Below are 20,509 nucleotides of genomic sequence, written 5' to 3' on the forward strand. Positions count from 1 at the left end.
AAACGCGAAATGTGAAATGCGCGCAAATTAAAATAATAAATCCGGCAAATTAAACTCGGAACTCGTTAAGGCCGGGGTGTCCGCGGGATGTCGGGATGTCGGGATGTTGGGATCTCTGAATGGAGGAGGGGCCTTTTGTATCTTGCTGATGGCGGCTTCTATCTTTTGACGTCGTCATTAGCAGCATTTACACGTCGCTCAGGGATAATAAGTAACCGGGCCAAGTGCGAAAATAAAGAAAGCGGAAGAGCAGACGCAGACGCCTGCGAAGACTGACACAAATTAAACTGAAATTAGTTGCAACTCACTTTGGCCCCCAAACGGATGGCGGATGGGGGTCAACCCTGGCTGCTGCCTTCTGCTGGGGCGACTGCTCCTTTTCCCCATTGTCGGGCACCGAAAATAAGAATGAAGCGGAAGGACCCGATGACTGGGCTAATGAGAAATGTCTGTCGGGGAAGACGAGCCAAAAAGTGCAACAAGACGCACTCAGACATGCTGATGGCAACCCTGGCTAGCGAGGGCGTGTATCTGTATACAGTTTTCTACGCATATTTTTATTTTTAGTAAGGCTTAAAGAGAAGGTCAAGCTAAAATTTAGTACATGTTTTTGTATGATGTAAAAAGAAACAAAAGGAACGTAATATAAGTGAAAGCGCAAGCTGTTTATTTTCAGTGTACAAACATAGGTAAACTGTACTTATTTTTAACATTCAAACATCTCTGGCGATTGTGTTATTTCTATAGAAATAGTATAATATTTCATTTTAAATTTCATTTTTGTATTAGCAAATTATGTAATGTGATTATTTTAATGTTTTAATGTTGCAGCCAAAAATGTTATCATGGCATTGAAATTTGGTCATTGTTAAATTTCCCCTGTCATAATTTGGTAATGCATTTTTGATTTTTGAAAACAATGTTGTAAATTAATGACGTACATATGTGTGTGGAAAATAAAGGACAGGAAAAAACATTTAAAATATTTTTGGAAGCGCTATTTAAGTATTGATTATAAGTGTTTGCATTACGTGCTTTGATAGCAAAATATTTTTGTCAATTTATGTTTACCACAGCTTTTAGAACTTTAAGAGCTCTCTAACTGTGATTCAAAGAGATTGTCAAGCTGCCTAAAAGAGTGCTTTACATCACACTTTCTTTTTCGTAACAAATTACGGAGTTTGGTCGTAAAGAAAGTCTCTTTCCCAAGTGGCTGACAACTCCTTGGGTGACCAACAGGGGGCGCCACACGCGCCCGATCAATGTTAATTGACCGAAAATTGTTTTTGCCGCTGACCACGAGACGACGCGGTTCTTAAATGCCTCCTGCAGTCGCCGTTTATGACTTGGCATTGTCCTCGGCCACCGCAAAAACCCATCCCCCTGAAAGGCCGCCCCTGGCATTCTGCGGCTGTTGTTGCTGCTGCTGCTGTTGATGTTGCTGCTGCTGCTGCTGCTTCTGATGTTGCTGCTGCAGCAGCGGCAGTTACTGCAGTTGCAGCTGCGGTTCGTTCGCTCAACTGCCACAGTCAGCGATAAAACCACAAAACAGCAACAGCCATAAGGACCCAGGGGTGGCGATGGAAGGGGGTGGACTGGAAAAAGAGGCGGAGCAGTGGCAGGGGACGGTGAGGACAGGGGCGTGCAAGAACAATGAGGTGATAAACTTGCAGGCTCAACGCATGACAACGATACCCACCAGCAACAGCAACAACGGCGGCGACAACGTCACATTTTGATGGCTCCTTGGAGAGATGGCAACCCTCTGCTTGAAGGCGGCTGCACTCGAAGAAAATTTGGGTTTATAGAAAAATTAAAGAAAAATTAAGCTCAAAGGGTTAACAACAAAAAACCACCCTCAGGAAAATTATTTTTGGAAAGTTCTTAAAAAGTTGAATGGCTTACTTTCTTATATATATGTATATATACTATATCATTAAAAACTCTATACAAAGGCCTTATGACACTAGTTTGCTCATTGGCTCATAGATTGGACTTATTTCAATAAGCCAAGGAAATCTAAACAGGATTAAATTCCTTCGGCAGTAGACCCTTGTTCACAAGATGGCCCTGACATTTTAAAATAAATGCAGTCAGTTACTCAAAAATCAAGTCATAAGGACATTAATATTTGGATTTTATTTAAAAAGTCAGGGCAACCCTAAAATAATTAACATAGGACTTTTTTCACTAATAAGCTGTCATATGGCCATTACTTATTTGGAAAAAAATCCTATTTACTTAAAATAAATTTTTGTAAGTTGCACTTCTTAATTCCAAGGAGTTTTGACAATTAGTTAAGGTTTTAATTTTATAAATAAAACAATTTTGTTTAATTTAAGTGGGCCTAAGTGCGTGCTTCACTTTTTTCAGGCTTTCCTGCAAAATCAAATTTGTAACTTTAGATATTTCTTAACGAATTTTTCTCCCAGTGTAAGTACGCAAGCCGGCAAGTGCAGCCATCCTTTCTCCGCTCGCTGTGTGCATGCAAACAACAAAGGAAAATCAGCAACAGCAGTTGGTTGGGGGCGATGTCATAGTCCGCTCCCTAACCGTTACCCCCCGTTGCCCCCAACCACCCCTCCTCCTACTTTCAACCATTCTTTAACCCCCCCCTCAAAAACCCCCCTGGTTTTGTGTACTGGATTTTTTTTTTTCTGCTGCTCTTTAACGTGTTTCAAAAGAAAGTTGGTTGACTTTTGAATGACTTTCTTGGCGCGCTTGGCTCGCAGCACTCTTGCCACCGAAGCCCCCCCCCCCCCCATCCCATGCCACGCCCCCTCTTGCACTGGCACACCCCCTCCGCCCCTGTGTTGTTGTTTGTTTTATGTGTTAAGTGCGCTGGGCCCAAGCGCGCAAATTTCTTCGTGTAACTGATGCTGACGTTGACATCGCAGCCCCAGGCGACCCCTCCATTTTTTGCCCCCGCCCCAAAAACCCCCTTCACATTTATATATGTATCTCCTATATATATCTGAATGCAGCGGAGTGTGTGTGTGCACAGTCGAGTCGAAAATCTAGTTACAATTAAAGTGACAAGCCGGCAACGCCGAAAACAAAGTCCGCCACCGAATTCAAACAAATTGCATTCACTTTGATCGTGCTTCTGCGGGGGTGATTCCAAATAGGGAACTTTTGGGGCTGGATTTTGGTTAGATACTAAAATTACAATGGATCTAAATACAGCTCGAGACAAAGTGTAAGGCAACCCCTACTAAATGGGGAGAGAACCTATAATAGTTTATGGTATTTATATCAATATAGGGAATTTTTACTGCGGTTAGGTTATTGGTAATTTACAATTGCCTTTTAACCTGGGAATAAATAAAATAAAATAATCATTCTTAAATAGGTAATTAAAGGTTAAGTGTACCCCAAATTGACAGAAAGCAAGTACCAACAAAAAAATGTAAGACTCTAATAATTTTAAAGTATTTATATTAGTATACACAAAAAAATCGCCTCAAAGAATTTGGGGAACTATTGTATATGGGTAACTTAATGATCAGCAATGATTTATGAACTTTAGATTGTAAAGGCCAATCAAAGAATGCGCTGTTCTAATGATCTTCATCACTTTTAACTGATTAATGGCATGCCAAAAGCTATACAAATTTAGTTATTATGCTTGGAAAATCAGACTTTTGTTATTTTGAAGACTTTCTTTATATTATCTTCACTATTTAAGTTGAATCATCTTTAGAAAATTTAATGTAATTATAATTTTCCTTGCTTTTTGTCCCTTGTCTTGAGTGTCTGGAACCATTTATTTTGATTCTGGTGAATTTAAAGTTATCTTCTCTCCCTTTCTCGCTCTCTTTGCGTTAAGCTGCTATGCCCGTCTCTGTCTAACCCCCCGCTAGCCATCTCTTTCTCGCCGTGGACTGCACTTGTTTTAATTACTGCCCCGTGTTGATTCCCCAGAAAGACCAAAAAGACCAACTCAAAGTGAATTTTCCATTTGGGGCTTTCGTTTGTTTGTTTGTTTTATTTGTTTGTTGCTTTATTCGGGGAGTTTGGGGCTCAGAGGTCGTAGGTTATAGGTAGGAGGTCGGAGGTCGGAGGCGGTTTTAACCCGTTTTTCCTTAACCCATTCAGTTATTGCCCTCGCGAAGGCGACGTCGCTGTTGCTGCTGACGATTGATGTTGCTGTTGGGACGGCGACGTTGCTGCTGGCGGCGTTGCTGTTGTCGCTGGCCGTTGCCGTTGTTGTTGATGATGCGTCTCCTGTTGTTGTTGTTGTTGGGGCGGCGACGTCTCTGCTGCTGGCGGTTCCTGTTGTTGTTGTTGTTGTTGCGGTTGCCATTGCGGCGACGTCGCAAGTTGTTGTTGCCGTTGCCATTGCGGCGACGTTGCTGTTGTCGCCGGCGACGTTGTTGCTGCAACCTTTGCTGCTGTTGCTGCTGCGGGCGGCGACGGCGACGACGGCGGTTGTTCTGCGACTGACCCCTGGGATGATTGGGCTGCTCCTGGTCCTGCTCCTGATCCAGATCCTGGTTCTGATCCTCGGCCACAGCCTGCTGTTGCTGCTCCGCCGGCTGCAACTCCTGCGATTGCTGCTCACCCTCGGCGGGATTCTTCTCGGTGTTGTCCGCCTCCAGCGGATCCTGCTTGAGCGGCTTGACCTCGCCCACTCGCACATTCCTGACCTTGTCGCAGGGCACATCGCTGTAGATCACCACGTTGCCGTAGTTGCACACAATCTGCCCCTCGTCCGCCTGGCGACCCTCGATGGAGCCAATGGAGCCCCGCTTATCCTCGATCTCATAGATATTACCCGATTTTGTGATAAAACCAGTGACCTGCATGGGCTTGCTGCCATTCAGTTTCGGGGTCTCTGGGGCCATCGGCATATGCTTCTTGGGGGGAGCATTCACGATCATGGGCTTCGTGGGCTTGACCTCCATTTTGGGCGGTGCACTCGTGGAGCTCGTCAGCGGCGCCACCGTTTGACCTTTGACATGTCAGAAAAGAAATACACAGGCAAAAAAAAAAAAAACAAAAAATTACTCTCAGTTTAATGGAGAACGCTGGCTAACAAATTTACCGCTCACCAGCGAGAGGTCGCTGGAAAGGGCCGTGGCCCAAAACAGGACCAGGATCATCCCGAATCCCTTGCCGCACATCATTATCTTAGCTCTTGTTCGCCTCTCGATCGACTGAATCGCCATTCCAGCCGCGATCCCGGGTTATATCAACTCTCTGGCTAACGGCATCTCGACCAGAATCTTTCGCTTCGGGATTTTTGCATAATTAAGTCTGCGGGTTCAAAGCGTGTCAGCCGAAGAATGGGCCAGGGGCGACCCATTTTGCCAGGGAGTACACTGTCCAAAATTACGCAAAAATACTTGGTTCGAATATATTTAGAGTGCAAAGAAATATAGTAGTATTTTTCAAATAGTTTATTTTTAACAAACTTGAATGCATATTGTTTTTTTAAATATTTTTAGTTGTATCTTTAAAAAGGTAACTACAGTAAACCATATGGTTTCAAATTATAATGTCTAAAAGTATGTGCTAAAAACGGAATCTATAGGAAATTTTAAATATTGTTGCATTCTTTTAGACATCTTTATACGATTTCTATATTAAATTTTATGTTAAATTAAAAACTTCATTTTCACTTCAACAATTTAACCAAGACTAATTATAGTACAGGTAAAATATATTTCATTATCTGTGGTCTAGGGGCAGTGAACCGAGTCTATAAGACTTAAAAAATGTATTATTGCATACTTTTAGACACCTGTAAAAGATTTTTATATTAAATATTGTGTTGTAAAAACTAAAATTTTTTCTTAAACATGCTTGTAACCATGACAAATTATAAAAGAGATAAACTATTTTTTTCAGTGAACTAGTGGCAGTCCCGCACTTTCCCACATCCCCTCCTCATCGAGCAGAGTTCAATGGCTCAAACTAATTAGCATTCATATTTCTTCTTCGATTTTCGCTGCTGTCCAAAAATTCACGTCTCTTTGCGCTTGATTTTCTCATATGTTGATTATGCAAATTGCTTTCTTGGCCAGCAGCTCGCATTTTCAAATTGACCTCAAGCCACAACTGGCCGAAATAAAAGGAGGTTCACGTATGCAGAAAAATAGAACAAGAAATCTGAAACGTGTTTCGAAGATCTATGCCAGTCGAATTGAATTTTAATTTAATTTTTTTTCGGTCTGAAAATATGTGTTTTTTTTTCATATATTTTTAGCCAAACGAATTGCTCTTGTAAAAATGGCTGTAACTGCGTAAAACTTGTTGGACACCAAAAACTGGCTTAGCTTTATTTTTGGATATTGATTCTGGTTGGGTTAAGCGGGAATATTTAAGAACTAATAATAAATCATACACTTGTTTGCCAAGGTTGGGGTGCACATATATATAATGAATTGGAAGCACAATAGAACCTCTTCATAAGCAATTCGCATAAATAATTGAAACTTAAAAGAAACTTTCACCGGGCACAAATTGTGAATCAGAAACTTATTCACGTTTTGAATGATTTTGTTGACGTATGCAGTGCTAATGTACAAACAAATAAAGTCAAAATCGATTACAAATCGAATTTGTTTGCACTTTCTATCATTTTTGCTTGATTTGTTGGCTTTGAAAACGAAAAAATGAAAGCCCAAACAAATGGGTTAGTTTTATTCGATTTTGGAGCAGGTTTTTTATTATTAGGTTTCCGATCCATATTGAAAAATATAGGCCAAGTTATGCGCACACAAATTAATAGTTATATATAAATAAGCTCTAAGCTCTATAATGGTTATAAAAGTTTAGTACATAAGGTTTCTTTTTCGATTGAGACTGCTTAAGAACCGTAACCCACTATCGTCTTAATCAATTTTAAATGGTCAGGTTCAACTGAGGCTTTTTGCTATCGTTAATATACACTTAAAAAATCCATATTAAAAAATGCTGACCATCGACCCTTGTAGATGGATTAATGGAATATTTATCTTCATTCTTTAAAAAATTTATTTTTCATAGTCGCACCGGCTCAAACGTCTTATTATCCGAATTAAACTTACATGCAATTTCCATTACACAGAACCCAAAAAGCTTGTAGATTTAAACAGAATAGCTTATTTATTGGTTTAATTTTTGTTAAAAAAAATAAAATACACTATACAACAAAAAAAATAAAGAAAAAAGGTAGAAGACTGGCGCATTAGTTCTTCTGTTTTTGGTTGTAGTTTCGCAGGGCATCGGCCAATTCGGATAGTGCTGATTTCTGGGACTTCTCCTGCTTGCGCTCCTGCTGCCTCCTCAACTGCTTGCACAGCTTCTTCAACTGCTTGCGTTCTTTCTTCGCCGCTTTCTTCTCACTACTGTCGTCTTCTTCGGAAGAGGACGAACCACCGCGCTTCTTCCGACGGCTCAGCTGGGCACATTGCTGCAGGAGTTTGGCGGCCTCATCGTCATCGGGTTTTGGAGTAGTGGTTGTGGTGGTGCTGGGAGTGGTGCTAGGGGTTATGCTAGGGGTGGTACTGAGGGTGGTGCTGGGGGTGGTACTCGGTGTGGTGCTAGTAGTGGTAGTACTGGGAGTTGTGGACTCCGACTTGGGCTTTTCCGTGGTCGTGGTAGTAGTCGTAGTGGGGCTGGTCGATTCCTCGGATTTTGGAGTGGTGGTGCTGGTGGTTGAGGTGGTGCTGCTGCTAGGAGTGGTGCTGTCCTGCGGCCTGGCCAAAATCGAGGAGCAACTGGCCACCAACAGTAGGCCGATCAACAATGTGGATGCTCGCATTTTCGTCTGTTTGGATTTCCCTCGGCACGACAACTAAATGGAGATCACCGCTGGGTGTTTGCTTATATAGACGGCACTTAGCGACTCTCAAGACCCGAAACAGTCTTCCCACCCCCGCCCCATCCCTCCTACCTTTAGAGGAGGGCATACGCAAATTGACTGGTTTTTGGGCTGGCCACTAGAAAAACGTCTATAAATTGTCATTATACATTGACATTTTTGTAAGCAATTCTTTAGTTTTCGGGGGTTTTTACCCGGCACCCTACAACACAAATTATCGGGTCCATTAAAATATAGTATTATGAAATTTGTCTAGTGGTTCGCACTTACAAAACTGTTATTTAAATATTCGTTTTATATTGATCTAAGAAAATTGTGCTTTTTTACTGGTCCATAATAAAAAATAATAAGTTCTTTATTTTCTTATGTTTCTGTTTTTTTAATAAGATATAATTTTGGTATAAGTACATATTTCTATGTACTTATTTTGTATATTTTATAATCATTTTGATTTTTTTTGGAATGTTTGATATTTATTTTCGAATTGATCACTTTTTACAATATATTACAATAAAAATGTATTGTTATACAATTTTTAAATGCTGTCACTAAAAGTATTTCCCGTTGATTCCCTTTTAAAATCAAACCCTTGATTAATGTCACCAACGTCTTATTTTTTAAAGGGCACACAACTAAAAATTTTTATGCCGAAATGGTGTCCAAAAATAATGTCAATTTATCAATTTGTTTTTTTATCGTGTTGTTTGCGGTAGTCATTAGCGTTTTCTGAGAATTGCCCGGTTTCATAAACAAATTATTCTCGCCTTATCAAGCATTTATATGTACTACATGGGTTTCAGATGCGTTTCGTTTTTGTTTGTTTATACATTTTCGATACCCTAACTGGGAGTATTTGTTAAAGCATCGATTGGGAACAACTTAAATTGGATTCCTTTCACAAAAATAATACAATAATAGAGATTTCAATTTAAATATTTATGAGATTATAAATTCAATAAAATATATTTTCCTGCAATATGATACTAATAAAGACATTTGAATTTATTATACCCGTTACTCGTAGAGTAAAAGGGTATACTAGATTCGTCGGAAAGTATGTAACAGGCAGAAGGAAGCGTTTCCGACCCCATAAAGTATATATATTCTTGATCAGGATCACTAGCCGAGTCGATCTAGCCATGTCCGTCTGTCCGTCTGTCCGTCTGTCCGTCTGTCCGTCTGACCGTCTGTCCGTCTGTCCGTCTGTCCGGATGAACGCTGAGATCTCGGAAACTATGGGAGCTAGGCTATTGAGATTTGGCGTGCAGATTCCTGAGCTTCCTACGCAGCGCAAGTTTGTTTCAGTAGACTGCCACGCCCACTCTAACGCCCACAAACCGCCCAAAACTGTGGCTCCTACAGTTTTGATGCTAGATAGAAAATTTTAACTGAAATGTATTGTTCTTATCAATACCTATCGATTGACCCAAAAAAAAGTTTGCCACGCCCACTTAAACGCCCACAAACCGCGAAAACCTGTGACGCCCACAATTTGCATGCTAGATAAAAAATTTTAACTGAAATGTGTTGGTGTCGTCAATACCTATCGATTGATCCAAAAATAAATTTGCCACGCCCACTCCAACGCCCATAACGCTTAAATCTGTCTACCGCCGGTAGGTGGCGCATTTTAATCTCGCTTTGCTGCTTGCATATCTCCATTTCCCTTTGAGTAACGGGTATCTGATAGTCGAGGTACTCGACTATAGCGTTCTTCCTTGTTTTTAGAGTATAGCTCGCTGCGGTGTTGTTTCCTTGGTTTTCGTCTCGATTTTCCTTTGTTTATACTTTTGCATATGTGAGTTTAACATTTTTTCGCAATGCGGCTCGCTCATAATGCCGCTAATTGTTTATCAATTACACTTGTTAATTGTTTAATACGACTGCAAAGTGACGCCTGTGGGGTGGCGTGGCGAAGGGTGGGGGAATGGGGGGAATGGGGGTCAGAGGTCGGGGGCTATCATACAAATTGCAACATTTATCCGGGCACCTGATGCCCCAACGTCACCGAATACTTGCTCATTTTTTCTCGCCATTTCATTTTTGTCTGTTTGCAATTTGTACAAGTAATTGAATAAAAAACGTGCTGCAAAAAACAAGTAATTAAAAAAAGGACCCAGCGAAGGAGCGAAAGAAGGCGCCGAGTGGGTGGTGCTGGTGGGTTGGTGGTTCGGTGGTTCGGTGGGTTGGTGGGCGGCCTTGGGCGGCCTTTGGTGGGTGGGATCAGCAGCCACCGCGTAATCCATATGCAGCAATTTAAATGCAACAGAGAGAATATGTTAATTGCGTGTGAAACCGCTGCGCGGAGTCTCATCTCGTCGCCACTTGCTATATTTGCTTTTATTTATTACTTATTATAATTATAATTTATTTGCACGCGTATTTATTTTGTTCAGCTCCTTTGGCTTTATTTTCGGTTATTTGCTTTTCATTAGTGGCATTTTATTTTATTGGGCCTGCTTAAGCACAGCAAATATTGTTAAAACAATTATAATAATATTTTCTTAGATTAAAGAAATTATATAATTAAATCTAGAGAAAATATCTAGTGGGTATTTAGTAATTTAAAATATTAAATTTGTTACCCCCACCTTAAAGGTTATTGGATACTTTTATCTCTGACTGTTTGTCCCAAACCCCAATTAATAATTCGAAGCCTATAATTTTTCTCACATTACAATCTCCTAATTTGCAGCCTCTCATTAGACAGACTTGCCATCTTGGATATCTGATCCCCCGACCGAAATTCCACGAACTCAAAAGTTCCTTAACCATTCAAGCACTAGACAATTACCAAGTTTAACTTTGACTGGAGAGTCAGTCATTCCGAGAACAACTTGGAGGAGCTGCTGCCCCCAGCTCCTCTGGTTCCCCCCCCCTCGAACTTGTTAGGACCCCATTCCAGAGTCTGGGGCCCAGAAACCATGACTTCCTGGCGGCCGGGGCCCAACTATTTGCAGATGGATCCCCTTCACTGGCCAGAAATTATCATCATAAGCGCCGCAGTAATGAGCAAGTCGACCCAAACGAAGCCAAGTTGCAAAAGTCTCCAAGTCAAGTGCATTTGCAACACAAACGTTTCCCATCGTCGTCGCCCCCTTCTTCGACTTCACCTTTTGGCTGTATGCAAATCTTGCGGATATTATTTCGTCTTTTCGCCATATATCCCACTGGCCATGGCCATCGACCAGCCGAATATCACGCATACGCACATTGCGCATACGCCCTGTGCAACTGCTCCTGAGCGCTGCAAATCGCTGAATGCGACGAGTCCCAAAAATCCGAGACCCTCTTGGTGGGTCACGATGTCCCAAAGCAGGTGATCTAAAATAAATTTTAGAACATCCCGAGACGAAGGGAGACCCGAATGGTTAGTTCGAAATACGAAGGATGATTTTCAGGAGAGGCGCAGGCGCCGGCAGAGGCAGCGACGTCGGCAGCGGAAAACGAGGAAAACTTAACAGCAGACGTTAACAGAGTGGGAACAGTTTTTCCTTGCTGTCTTTTATCCGTTTTCCCCCATGAGGCGCAAAGAAAATCAAAAGGTGCACCACCCGTGTCTTTACTTTTATTTCGGCGATGCGTGTGGCATGTTCAACGGCCCTTGATGATGCAACAAAAAAAAAAGAAGAGAAGAAAAACCAAACAAAAAAGGCTGCCAAATGAGGAAAACACTGCATCTTCAGGTGCAGTTTTTTTGCCCACATCCACCGCCCCCCGGAAAATGCCAAATGCATTTCAATTGCTTGCAGTTCTCGTTGCACTTCATTAAACTCACTGTCGAAATTCGACAGCCAACGAAAGGGGTGGTTTTTTTTTGGGGGGGGTGGTGTTTTAGGGGGGTGGCAGGGGGTGTGGAGTGCGGACACGTGACCTTCACACAGCCACATGCACGCCGGAGGTGTGGGGTCATCACGTAGTCCCCAGTTGAACACAAAACGAGAAATACACTTTTCATGTCTCAGATTTTTTCCATTTTGCTAGCCCCAAACAACTTGTTTGCAATGCCTAAAATAAAAAATCTATCTTTAGGTAGCAAAAATATTTAAACTTAATAAAAAATCAAAATATTACGAAAGAATTTGTAAAGATAAATAGAAAAATTTTATGTTTATTCGAAAACCAAAAATGTTGAATAATTGAATGGTATATTACCAATTTTTCCTTGGTAATAATTTATTTTTACAATAAAATATATATTCTTTTTCTTAGGATCTTTTAACTTATAAATTAAATTGTTAATAGACTTATATGTACAATACTTATAAATAAAATTGTTTCTGAAAATTATATTATCTTGTAAATTAAACAATAAAAAGAGTAGCGGCGGGTCTCAGTAAAGATAATTTAAGAAATGCTTTCAAGTATATGCAATATGGAATGTAATACTTCGTAAGACTTGTACCTAAAATCCCAATCATTTGTGATTGAAATCCACAATTTTTTAATTTTTACCACAGCACACATTTTTCAATATTATATTTTTTACTTGGCCGGAAGGTTATGCTTATCGATAGTTCAGTTTGTCTGCTTTAAAACCTGTTTTTTTTAGCTGCTGCTATTATATTGTATTATAAACAATTAAAAAAATATTATATATATCTACGCTTAAACGGCTGAAGTATTAATGCAATTTAAAGAAGGCCTTCCTGATCCTAGAGTTTTGAATTTATTTTATATTATTTCATTCTATTTGTTAGTTTTAAATAGAAAGTGCTTGTTCCGATTAGCATTTGTCTATTCTTATCGGGTCCCCTCATATCTCTGCGAAAATCGCTTTCCCTCTGTGGGCGATTGCATGTCCGTTGGTTTGTCACTTAAATGGAAAATGCCGCTCACCTGCTCTGACCAGAAGGATTTTCCAAGCCAACGCCAGCTGCATTTTCCGGCACTTTTCCCCCTTTTTCGTTTTGCTGCATACTTTTAGGCATTTGACAAGAACTCCGATTAACTGAGACCATTTTCCTAGATGCCTTTGCCTTTTCCTTGATGAGCCGCAATCCGGGCCACTTAAGTGGGATGGAAAAGCGACGGAAAAGCGGGGGCAAATCGGTCGGAAAAGCGGTCCGAATGTAGGCTTAGTTTGAGAAGTAATCGAATGCTATAATTTCCATTAAACTGATTTCCCACGAGCAGCTGCAAGTCAAGCTAGCAAATGTTGCAATGCTGATGACCGCCCCTGGGTTTTGGGGGGGAGGGGAGGGTCGGAAAGGGGGTCGACCATGGCTGGAGGCAGCACACCCCTTTCCCCCCCCCCCCCCCCCCCCCTAAAAAGGGGAAAGCCGACAGTTAATGGCCACATGCATAAAAACCTGCAAAGCCAACGGACACCCAAAGAGCACACAGCTCAAAGGGAAAACTGTGGTCGGCGGAGGTGGGGGGCCTTGGAAAATTCATGACGGGGGCGGCGGGAAAATCGGACAGGTCGGAAAATCCATCCACTGCATCTCTCCGAGGACCTCTGGCCAAAAGTCACGAGTCTCGAGCTCTGAAATGAAAAATAAATTGAATTAAATTCCAAAATACCAATCTTTTGCGGGCACTTCAACAACGGAAACAAGTCGGCATCAATAATAATAATAAATCAGCTTAGAGCAAACTGAAATATTGGTAGTACTTTCGATTTGACACAAATATTATTAAGAAGAAATAATTTTACCAGTCCAAATTTTAAACAAATTAAAAATTGAATGATTTTTGGTATTTGCGAGGCAAATATTTAACGACATTGGTGGAAATAAAATGTGCATAACGTTCATAAACTAATTCCTGAAAGCATTTTTGAAAATAAATTATACATTTATTTGCTTATAAACAATAAATGCAGAGTATATAATGTATTATTATTAGTTAAAACAAGCGCGTGCTAAACATTTTCATATTTAAACTCCATTATTGCGGAATCTTTAAAATCTAATATTGAAGAACAAATGGCCTTTGCTCCGAGTTTGTATCCTCTTTGTTGGACATCAAATTTATGGCTGGTCGAAGAGACGCGGATGATAAAAAAGCCATAAATAAAATACCAAAATCGCTTGTCGAATGGCCTAAAAAATACCCGAAATAAAACTTGCATTGAATCAATCATCAAGATGGCAAATAGCTACAATCCGCTTAGGTTCTCAGTTTTTTCCGCGACCGCCAGCGATCGCTGCCACGCCCCTGCGCCACTCCGCCCACCGAAACGCATAAGACCCTCGATTCCGAGACGTAAACAAAACAACCCAAAACTTCCCCACTCAAATGTCTTGTGTTATGTGTTTATAACCGGCGGACAAAAGGGGCCAAGTCCACTCGGATATTCTTATCACCGCCGGTCAGTCGTCGCCCAGTTCGTCCAGTTTTGTCCAGTTTGTCGACTGGCTGCTAAGGGACTCCAACGGCAAGTCCAAGGACTCCTGGTCTTTCATCCTCCTGATCCCGAATCGCTGGTTGCTGGTTGCTGGTTGCTGGTCCTGTTCCCACCGCTCACTTAAGCCGCTTTGGGCATGCATGGTAAGAGGAAAATCGGACTAAGCCACAGCTGCTGCTTTAGATTCTTGGGGCCACTTTGCGCACTGCGAGAAACTAGTCCCTACACCTTAGGAATTTCACTGATATATAAAATAACAGACTTTTATAATAAGCTAGTCTAAAATTCATCGATTTTTCCATATATAATAACTATGAAAGATTACATAAAAAAAGTCAAAGAGCTTTTTGATATTTTCAAATATTTCTTAAAATAATATTTGCCGAATGAAAAAATATTCTTGTTTGATTAAACACATTTTAAAAATGTTAAATGCTTACCAACATTTTTTATTTATTTAAGTAATAATTTTTTAAAATAACATTAATTATTTTTCTAAGTGAAAACCGTTCTGTTTAAGCTCACCAAATTTTTAAAATATAAAATATACATGTACTGAAATATAAATATACTAGACATGTTCTTTTCTAAATGTCCAAAAATCAAAGATCTTAGCCATATAGAAATATGAAAAAATATACTTAACAAATTTGAAAAATAACAAGAGCCCCTTTTAGATACTTCAAAAAAAAACATTGTCATTTGGCAAACAAAGAGTATTATTCTTACATTTTTCTAATAGCTGAATTGCAATGACCTTTTTTTATGTAAAAACTCTTCTCTCAGTGTGTGCGACTCGTACAGAGAAAGAAATGGGAGTGAGGGAAAACCAAGGCTGGGAAAAAACAGCGACGACTGTCACCTGCGACTTATGCAAATCACCAAACGACCAAACAGCTGAAAATAATTTTCCACATTTCCGTTACAAATAAAAACCAATTCACTTTGCTAATATGGCCACACAGGCAAAGACTCATCCGGTATAGAAAGGCCGGTTTTCCGAGGGTCGGGAATGTGGAAAGCGGAAAAGCGGTGGGCAAAACTAACTGCGTTTCGGATACGCAGGCCCTGCAAAAGTTTATGCACGCAATGCAATAATTTTGTTGCACAGTGTATGCCCTAAAATACAGCGGAGTTGCTCGATTTTCCAATAATGCTTATGCTTGAAAAATAGAATAAACAAATATTTATAGAGAGTTAAACAGAATTTCAATCATATTTGTTGAACTTTCTTTATAAAGATATTTTAAATGAAACTAAATTAATATTTTTAGTAAAGCAATTTAGTCATTTAGATATATTCAAGTAAAAATTATTCTGCATTTAGAAATAGGGGTTTTAAGAAATCTTATAAAATATCTAACACGTTTTCAAAAATATTTAAAAATATGATGATGATATGATGATATAAATGATGGTTCAGGTGTATTTATATGTATTTTCTTGGGGAAGAGTATTTCCCAGAACGATTTGCCTCATGCGGTCTTGTGTATTTCCATAAGCTGCCGCTTACCAACCCGCTAGATGTTTCTTTTTCGCATTTGTTGGATGTCAGTTAGTCAGTTTGTCAGTCAGTCAAGTAGTCAAGTAGTCAAGTGGCAGGAGCAGTGGCATTTGCAAGTCGTTAAATGCCTTTGCAGCTCGTCATTGTCGTTGGCATTGTGGCTGCACTTGTCCCCCTTTGGGGCGCCCCTAAGGCCCCCTGCTACCCCCCCTGTAGCCCCCCTCTGCCAACCCCTTTTGGCCATGTTTCGTGTCGCTGGCATTGTCAATGCTTTCGACTTCCTTCCGCTGTGGCCAACAAATTCGAGCCGCGCATGCAGGCCGCGCAAACATAATCATCATTATTGCTGCAATCAGCATATTTGGCAGGCTTAAAGTCAGTCGCTGTCCTGCGGGAAAAACACGGAAGCATTGCACATTTCGCCCCCCGTTTTCCCGCAGTGTACCCCCTTTCGCTCTGCGTTTAGTTGTGTGGTTATGCTTAATATCCGTCATTAAAATGGTTGTTGTTTTTACCGCACCGCAGCGGATGAACTGCAAAAAAATGGGGCAATCTATAAGGATGGTCTGAAATAATAATGATGTTTTCATAGCAAAAAGATAGTACTTAGGGGGCAATAAAATCCCACAAAATTGCTGCGTCAAATAAATATACCCTATTTATGGATTGGATTTAGATTTGTTTATTTGCGAACACCTTGAGTTAGGCAAAATAGTTTTCAGTGTGTGGCAGCCTGGGGCAGAAAGCGAGTGCGTGGGTTGGCCTTAGGCCCATCACCTGAACTCACCTGAACCCACCTGAAAAACACACCCGGCAATACACGTGCATTATGCAAATATCAAATATATTGCCCAGTGCATGCGATAAGAATCCATTGCGCAAAAATTAATTAGTCAATTTGCATGAAATTTATGTACAAAGCGCGAACAAACGAAACCAAAACGAGCCGAAAGGCGGTATATATTTCAAGGAGTCGGGGGAGTGGATTTTAGGCTAAACATATATCTGACTCGACGCGGATGAGGCCTTCGACGGGCCACACACTGCGGACCAAAAAAATAGAGCCCTGATTTTGAACTCGAAAGGAATATTTTCGAAATTACAATTTTGGCAACTTCCTTTTTGATGATTAGAAGTACATTTATATATTCAGAGAAGTTTTTTATAAATTGAAATGGATGTAGAAAGAAATATTGCAATGACTAATTTTATTAGAAATATTATTATAAGGCTTTTAAAATTTGTTATTTATTTATATTCTGGTTTTGTGACAATTGCAAATTGCCACCAACCATTTATTCTAGCTATAGCAACTGGGCCTTAAGCTAGGAGAATTTAAAATTAAATTATTAAATCTTATATTTTAAAACACAGCTTTAATAAATCCCTTTAAACACATGATTTTTGCTACCCCTTATTTAAGCCAAAAAGTGTTTACTTTGGTTGAAAAACTTGCCAAAGAATATATTGTAAGTTCTTTCCCATTCATTGCATTATAATATTCATTAATTTTTTTTATATCACCAAGGGCTCTTCTCAGGATTATGAAAATTAATTATTTATTTAACTGCGTAAACACCGAACAGTTATTTTTTTGCGTGTCTGTGGGACTTCTTTATTCTGGTTGATTAGGGGTTCCGATATCTGGCCGAAAGCAGGTAACGTTTCTTTAGAACTTCATCCGCCTCACCTGGATCATTCCCGTCTCATCGAGTCTAATTGACAATCGGGTCATTTCCTTGTCCAGGTAGTGGACAAGTAATGTTGCTAGGACCGTCACCTTCTTCCGAGGAAGATTCCTCGGACAACACGCATTCGATTGCTTCGTAGGGTGGAGATTCTGACTTCTCCTGACTTGCCATAGAACTCCCAGGACCCTCCGCTTCCGACGACTCCACCACACCATTCAAGTCCACACCCTCCACAATATACTCTTCGGCCGACGGTTCTAAGACCGGGGCACTGAAATGGTTTTTATGAAATTAAATAATGAAATTTGGATAATTTGCCAAATTAACTTAAGATGGCTTACCAGGGCGAAAGCGGTTCAGGGGTTGTGTCTGCTCCTAATGGTTCATCTATTTCTGGATATTCTACGGGCATTCGGGCCCTAAATTGAAGAAAACCCATGTTATAAGTACACAAAGCATTCTAGCTGCTCAGCCTAAAATGAAAATATCTGTTCCATCCTACCTGTCAGAAGACTTGGACTTCTTGCGGCGCTTCTTCTTGCGCTTGCGCTTGCGCTTGCGGCTTGTGGAGGGACCTTCCTCCTCCTCCTCTGCGTCCTCCGAAGAATACTTCCTTCCGCGCTTCCTTCCGCGCTTCTTGCACCTGTGGCTTGTGGATGGTGCCTCCTCCAATGGTGCCTCCTCCTCTGAGTCCTCCTCCTCTGAGTCCGCATCGAAAATTCCTTTTAAGAGTTTCATAATTGTTTCGTTTTCCTCTTCCGAAGAATCGTCGTATTCATTTTTCGGCCGACTCGCCATTGCTCGTTTAGAAAATATCACAAATCACCTTTAGCTCCGTTTTGTTAATATCAATTGTCGAACTGAATTGTCAGACGTAATATTTTTCAGGAACTCTCGGGTTGCTTCGTTAGCAATTTTCGTTCGATAAGACCTATCTGCTGAAAACCAGAGTTGTCACCCTATTAGCTTAAAAAGCCATGGTTACTCTGTAATATTTTAATACCACCAGTAAGCAATATTTATTTTAAAATCAGTTTATTAAGTATATCTAAGTTCTTCTTACCTTATTAATAATTTTAGGCGTGTATTTTAGTTACGTGTATTTACTTCCGAAAAACTGATCACAACTGTTTGAAAATTCAAAAGGAGCTATTTAGGGTCGTTCTATGAATTGCTGAAATTTGTTGAATTTTCAAGGTATTTCTTTTTTCTTGCCAAAAGTCTTAATTCGGGTACTTACTTTAGCTTTATCTAACACTTCTTTCATTGCAAGTGATAGTTATGTATACCCGTTAATTGTAGAGTAAGGGTAAAAGAACGTAATAAGAAATTTCCGCAAGAAACGACAAACTGAAATAGCAAGCTGCTATAACAGTTGGTCCTTTTTGCTATACGCATGGCTACGATTGAAAAATCGCAATAAGTGTTAAAAAGATATTTGGCAGAAAATATTTGCATAAAACTTTTGTACACACGATTTTTAAGACGATGTGTTAAAATCACTTTAATAATATTCAGTTTACAATTTTTTTGTTTGCCCAATTGTTAGTTACGAGGGTTGCTATATATATTTCTGACCTAATAACAAACATGAGAATATTTATCATCAAAAGGGCTTTATAGTTTTTCGCTGGTTTGAGCTGATGTGTGAAAGCTGGCATTGTCATGGTGCACAATGATCCGTCATCTCTTGTTCCTTTTTCGAATTTCTCCGAAGACTTCAGGCAAACAAATTGTGGTATACCACTCAGAATTGACCTTTTTACGTTGCTCAAGCGAAACTGTCGCCACTTCTTCCACGAACCACTTTCGATATTTGGCTCGTCAACGAAAATCCGATTTCAAACAATCTATCAAATTTTCCTTGCACTAATCCACGTCGAAAGTTGTGAAAGATTATGGCACGGAAATGCGCCGAGGTAAGTTTTAGATTAAACGCTTTTATCGATAAAAGTCCAAACTTTTATTGGGAAAAGGTTAATTGGTCGCAATATGGCTAGAAACTTAAATAGCAGCCCTCGTAATACAATATGCAGGAAGGAAAAATTTTAAATTGTGTTAGAACTTGAAGGCTATTTGATTAATAAAAACCGAGAATTGCGTAAAAACAATTTTCAGTGTTTGGAACATTGTTGTTGAATAATTAATAAACTGTTTTGTCGGTTGTCATTTAAAAATAAAAATATATACAATTTTTTTTTGGGAGTGTAAGTGATTAGAAAAGTTAAAAATTGAAATCAAAGAATAATAAATTTTCTTATGAAATTAAACTAATTAGTAAACTAGTGTAAGAGGTGTTTTCCTTGAAGGGCTTCTTGAAATTGTTAACTTTTGCATTGCTTGGAATTTGTGCAGGATTCGCCAAGGAATCCCCCTGTAAGCCCTGACGAGCAGTATCTGGAGACGTTGATCCACTGGGACGTGAACTGCGATGGCTGCGGTAGCTCCCGGCTGATCCACTACCGCTACAAGTGCCTGCGCTGCCCGGACTACGATCTGTGCGCCGACTGCCACGAGAACGGGGTCACCACTGGACAGCACGAGCAGGATCACCCGTTCCAGTGCCTCCTGGACCGCGCCGCCCGCGAGCTTTTCTTTGCCGGCGAGCAGACGCCGGATCTGTGCGCCGATAGCTACACATGCCCACTGTGCGGCGGAATGGGCATGTCCGCCGGAGAACTGATGAGGCACTGCCAGATGGAGCACCGCCTGGTGCGCCTCTCCGTCATTTGTCCGCTCTGCGTGGCTGTTCCGGCCTCGCATCCCAACAGGGTCAACAACATTACCACCCACTTGATCCTTTGGCATCCAGCGAGCCCTTTGAGGGTTCCCGGCTCCCCTTCTTCTTCCTTCGCAGAACCCCACTCCGAATTCCTATGGCCCCAGCAAAGCCTGGACTTTACGGCCACGGAGCCATCTACTGGATTTGGAATGGCCACCCATCACACCCTGCCATCCGCCCAAATGCCACAGGTGCGTTTCCTTCTGCCCAGGGGCACGCCCCCCTTGGCTCCTTCCGAGGACTTAAGCGACGATGAGATCGTCGAGATGTGAGGCCTGTCCTGAGGACCAGGAAGTCACAGGAGCACCATGGCAACAAAGAAACACATAGTTTACAAACTAATAAACATAAATAAAGCCATTATCTTTTA

General features: G+C 40.7%; 4 protein-coding genes across 5 annotated transcripts; 1 reads left to right on the top strand and 3 right to left on the bottom strand.

Moving 5' to 3' along the window:
* Positions 1–3,971: 3,971 nt before the first annotated feature.
* Positions 3,972–5,195, bottom strand: LOC108018873 (trichohyalin). Its single transcript, XM_017086462.4, has 2 exons — positions 5,048–5,195; positions 3,972–4,954 (listed from the first exon to the last, which is right to left on the bottom strand). Exons 1-2 carry the CDS (start codon positions 5,169–5,171, stop codon positions 4,095–4,097), a joined length of 984 nt encoding a protein of 327 aa, XP_016941951.3. The 5' UTR covers positions 5,172–5,195; the 3' UTR covers positions 3,972–4,094.
* A 1,878-nt stretch (positions 5,196–7,073) lies between these two features.
* On the bottom strand, positions 7,074–7,788 carry LOC108019018 (G8 domain-containing protein DDB_G0286311). The gene has a single exon (XM_017086632.4). It carries the CDS (start codon positions 7,748–7,750, stop codon positions 7,175–7,177), a length of 576 nt encoding a protein of 191 aa, XP_016942121.3. The 5' UTR covers positions 7,751–7,788; the 3' UTR covers positions 7,074–7,174.
* Positions 7,789–13,956: 6,168 nt separating this feature from the next.
* On the top strand, positions 13,957–20,454 carry LOC108018876 (E3 ubiquitin-protein ligase KCMF1). Of its 2 annotated transcripts, none has more exons than XM_065868061.2 (2): positions 13,957–14,305; positions 19,713–20,454. In XM_065868061.2, the coding sequence occupies exons 1-2, from the start codon at positions 14,303–14,305 to the stop codon at positions 20,409–20,411; spliced, it is 702 nt and encodes a 233-aa protein (XP_065724133.2). In that variant the 5' UTR covers positions 13,957–14,302; the 3' UTR covers positions 20,412–20,454. The 2 variants fall into 2 exon arrangements, 1 of the variants encoding a protein (XP_065724133.2); XR_010654881.2 differs by lacking the exon at positions 13,957–14,305 and adding an exon at positions 19,556–19,644 and having other exon boundaries at positions 19,713–19,843.
* Positions 17,185–18,260, bottom strand: LOC108018874 (serrate RNA effector molecule homolog). Its single transcript, XM_017086463.4, has 3 exons — positions 17,860–18,260; positions 17,699–17,776; positions 17,185–17,628 (listed from the first exon to the last, which is right to left on the bottom strand). The coding sequence occupies exons 1-3, from the start codon at positions 18,153–18,155 to the stop codon at positions 17,382–17,384; spliced, it is 621 nt and encodes a 206-aa protein (XP_016941952.4). The 5' UTR covers positions 18,156–18,260; the 3' UTR covers positions 17,185–17,381.
* Positions 20,455–20,509: the final 55 nt, after the last annotated feature.

Source organism: Drosophila suzukii, chromosome X, assembly GCF_043229965.1.
Source record: "Drosophila suzukii chromosome X, CBGP_Dsuzu_IsoJpt1.0, whole genome shotgun sequence".
Taxonomy (NCBI): domain Eukaryota; kingdom Metazoa; phylum Arthropoda; class Insecta; order Diptera; family Drosophilidae; genus Drosophila; species Drosophila suzukii.